The sequence below is a fragment of the Calidris pugnax genome, unplaced genomic scaffold (assembly GCF_001431845.1).
Source record: "Calidris pugnax isolate Ruff unplaced genomic scaffold, ASM143184v1 scaffold893, whole genome shotgun sequence".
NCBI classification, from domain to species: domain Eukaryota; kingdom Metazoa; phylum Chordata; class Aves; order Charadriiformes; family Scolopacidae; genus Calidris; species Calidris pugnax.
In genome coordinates, this window is record NW_015091539.1 from 18791 (window position 1) to 22534 (window position 3744).

At 54.5% G+C, this 3744-nt stretch overlaps 1 protein-coding gene across 1 annotated transcript in view; it reads right to left on the bottom strand.

Annotated features, from left to right (window-relative positions):
• LOC106899836 (E3 ubiquitin-protein ligase HUWE1-like) overlaps window positions 1–3744 on the bottom strand; it is a gene marked incomplete at its 5' end in the record, with an annotated part of 31965 nt that overhangs the window by 13665 nt on the left and 14556 nt on the right. The window contains 13 exons of the mRNA XM_014961761.1: window positions 4–136; window positions 233–339; window positions 476–556; window positions 678–779; window positions 877–1005; window positions 1096–1216; window positions 2326–2466; window positions 2568–2695; window positions 2794–2944; window positions 3018–3118; window positions 3234–3333; window positions 3453–3521; window positions 3673–3720. Of these exons, the coding sequence (XP_014817247.1) occupies window positions 4–136; window positions 233–339; window positions 476–556; window positions 678–779; window positions 877–1005; window positions 1096–1216; window positions 2326–2466; window positions 2568–2695; window positions 2794–2944; window positions 3018–3118; window positions 3234–3333; window positions 3453–3521; window positions 3673–3720 (1411 nt within the window). The remainder of the gene's footprint in view (window positions 1–3; window positions 137–232; window positions 340–475; window positions 557–677; window positions 780–876; window positions 1006–1095; window positions 1217–2325; window positions 2467–2567; window positions 2696–2793; window positions 2945–3017; window positions 3119–3233; window positions 3334–3452; window positions 3522–3672; window positions 3721–3744) is intronic.

Sequence of the window (3744 nt, forward strand, 5' to 3'; positions counted from 1 at the left end):
AATCGGGAGAAAGGAGGACTTTGAAGAGGCGCTCGAAAGGGTGGCACTGGACGAAGGACTGCAGGCCCCGGGCGTTGAGGCAAAGGGCGCTGAAAACGTTGGGTAAGGAACCCAAAACCTCCCGGGTGGCGGGTACCTTGGTTATTAATTAAAAAAAAAAAATACGTATTATGGGATGGACGTGAGTAAGAGTAAGAAAAAGGGTGGTTTTGGGTGAGGAAAAAACCCTCACGTCTTTGATGAGGAGAGCGTGGAGCATGACGTCGGTGAGGCCGTTGTCCTGCAGGGAGGAGAGCAGCGAAGGCTCCTGGAACACGAAGACCGTCACCACCTCGGTCGCTGCGGCAGGAGGAAGAAGGACTGAGGACGAGGGGGGAAAAAAAGAGGAGAGAAAAACCCCCTTCTCCCCCAAAAAAACCCATCCAGCGGGGTTCATTTTGTTGGTTTTGTGGGGTTTTTTTTAAGCGGAGCTCACCCAGGAGGAAGAGGGAAGGGCCGTAATATTCGGCGTTGCTGATGATGTGCTTCAAGGAGGTGGGGAGCGAGCCGTCCATCACTTGGGTTTTTGAAGGAAAAAGCATTAAAAAAAAGAAAAGAAAAAGAGTTGAGGGGGTGTCGGGGTGTTGCCCCAACTCTCCTGTCCCCCCAAGGGGTGGGGGAGGCATTGGGACACCCACCATGGCGGATGCCGTCAGAGAAAGCGGGATCTTGGATGGCTTTTTTGAGGAAATTCAGCATGGATTTGAGCAAAGCGGCGCGTTGGGGGATGCACTGGACTCCTGAGGTGTTAAAAAGAGAGGGGGGGGGACACACAAGGGTGTGAGGCACCCCCAAAATGGAGAAAGAAGGGACACGGGGGTGGTGGGGGACACCTACCGCCGCGTGGGGAGGAGGAGGTGATGGCGGCAGCGCTGGTGGTGGGGATGGCGGCGTTGGCCGACGGCGCTGGATCCGGCCGGGTTTCGGTGGAAGGACCTGGGCTGCTCTCCATGGCCACGTCGGTCACTGAAGGGGTGACGGTGACAAGGAGGGGGTGACGGGTGACGTTGAAGGGGGAGGACAACCCCCCCTCCTCGCCACCCTCCGGCTCCTCACCCTCCATGTCCGTCTCCATCTCCTCTCCCTCGGGGACGATGGCGGCGGCGGCCGCCGGGGGACGTTGCACCTTGGGCTTGATGACAAAGGGACACTCCCGGCGGCACAGGTCCACCTCGTGCTGCGGGGTCAGGGAGGGAGAGAAGGCTCAGCACCCCAACATGGTACCCCAAAAAGGCCCTCGGTGCCCCAAAAATGGGTTGAGGTACCCCACAATGACCCTCAGGAACCCAAAAAATGGGTTGACGTACTCCAACATGGCCCTCAGCGCTCCAAAAATGGGTTGAGGCACCCCAAAAATGGGTTGAGGTACCCCAACATGGCCCTCAGGAACCCAAAATGGTCCTCAGCGTCCCAAAAATGGGTTGAGGCACCCCAACATGGCCCTAAGGAACCCAAATATGGCTTGAGGTACCCCAACATGGTCCTCAGCACCTCAAAAATGGATTGAGGCACCCCAACATGGCCCTCAGCGCCCCAAAAATGGGCTGAGGCACCCCAAAAATGGATTGAGGTACCCAAAAATGGCCCTCAGGAGCCCACAATGGCCATTAAGTGCCCCAAAACATGGCCTCTCAAGCCCCTCAAAAATGGTCTCCCTCAAGGATCCCCAAAAGGACCCCCCAACACCCCCAAAAAGGGGCCTCAAGCACCCCAAAAAAGACCCTCAGACCCACCAAAAAGACCCCTAACACCCCAAAAAATGCCCTCAATGGCCCCAAAAAAGGGTTTTCAAGAACCCCCCAAAAAAGGGCCTCAATACACAAAAAAAGGCCCTCAAGAACCGGGAAATGAGTCCCTCAGCACCCCAAAAAGACCCTCAGCACCCCAAAAACGACTCCAAACACCCCAGAAAGCCCCCCAGCACCCCAAAAAGGGCCCTCAATACACAAAAAAGGGTCTTCAAGAACCCCAAAAAAAAAGAGCCTCAATACACAAAAAAAAGCGCTCAAGAACCCAGAAATGGGTCCCTCAGCACCCCAAAAACACCCCCAGCACCCCAAAAAGGACTCCAAACACCCCAAGAAGACCCCCAGCACATCAAAAAGACCCTCAGGCCCACAAAAAGGCCTCTAGCACCCCAAAAAAGGCCCTCAATACACAGAAAAGGGCCCTCAAGAACCCAGAAACGGGTCCCTCAACACCCTAAAAAAGCCCAACACACAAAAAAAGCCCTAAGCACCCCAAAAAGGACCCCCAGCACCCCTCAAAAAAGCAACGGGCCGCTACCTCGAGGCGGTAGATGAAGATGGAGAGGCCGCTGTGGGACTGGAAGGCCGCCATGTCCAGGTTGGTGATGAGGTCCACCACCCGCACCGCCCGGGTGACGAAGGTGATCTGGTCCTGCTCGTCACCCAAGAACTTGATCACCTTTTGAGAAAGAAAACAAATTAAAAAGCAAAAATGAAGTTAAAGAATCCTTAAATTGTCTTTAAACTAAAATTAATGTGGTTTTTTGGAGGTGGTTTCACCTTCAGCAGAGCTTCCATCATCCCGCAGGAGACCAAGGCTTCGCCGCCGGCGTCATAACTGGCCAAGTGGTAGAGGAAGGAGAAGAGGGCGGTGGCGAACTGGTGGGGATAGGGCTCCATGGAAGGGTCTTGGGGGGGACACAAGAAGGCGTTAGGAGGTGGAGGAGAAGGAAAATACCCCTCAAATCCCAACCTTCTCCTCTTCTTGAGGTTTTCTTCCACCCACCGATCATGGCTTGGATGCAATTTCGGACTAAAACGGGTAAAAAACCGTGGTAGGAAGCGGTTCCGGTGCAATCGATGATGCTGCTGAGTTTGGGGGTTCGCTCCAGGTGGACGATGGAAGTCAAGGTGCGGAGGGAAGCAGCCTTGATGTCCTGCAGGAAGGGGAAGGGTTAAAGAGAAGGTGGGATTGGGGGGAAAAGGGGACATTTTGGGGGTGTTCCTCACCATCAGCTGTTTGTCGGTGATTTGGAGAACGTCAACCAACTCTTCGATGAGGCCATTGTAGAGGATGCTGTTGGCTGACTCTTGCAAGGCGTTGGAGTAAACTGCCCCCCAAAAAATAAAAAGAAAGGGGGTGTCACTCAATAAAACACCCCAAAACCCCCACCATCATCTTAATTAATTAAAATACCCCTTAATTAAACCCCCAACAACACATACCCAAAATGGAGATGGCGTGGAGCCGGGCTTGCACGGCTTGGAGTCTCTTCTTGTGGTTGGAGAAGCCGTGGGCCAAGCGGATGTGGGTGAAGAGGAGCATCTGTTGGGGGGGGGGCAGAAGGATTTGGGGGGAAATCAGAGAAGATTTGAAGAGAGGGAGGGGTCACCGTGGCTTTTGTCACGGCAGGTGCCCCCCAAAACCCCCCCCCGTGCCCTCACCTGCTTGTCTTTGGGGATGCTGTACATCTTGGTGAGGGACTCCATGATCTCCGAGGGGCTCTCCGAGATCTTTTTTTTGGAGGAGGAGCAAGGAAAATCGGGGTAAAAAAATCAAAAATTAGAATAAAATTAAAACAAGACATGGTTGAGGGGGGGTCCAATCCAAGCAGGGCCCCCCCATCTTCCCCAAACTCTCTGCCACCCCCTCCCCAAAGCTCACCTTGTCCAGCTGCTCGATGTGGATGTAGTGGAGGGTGGTGCTGGTGGCCTGTTGGGGAGGTGGGGGGGGGGG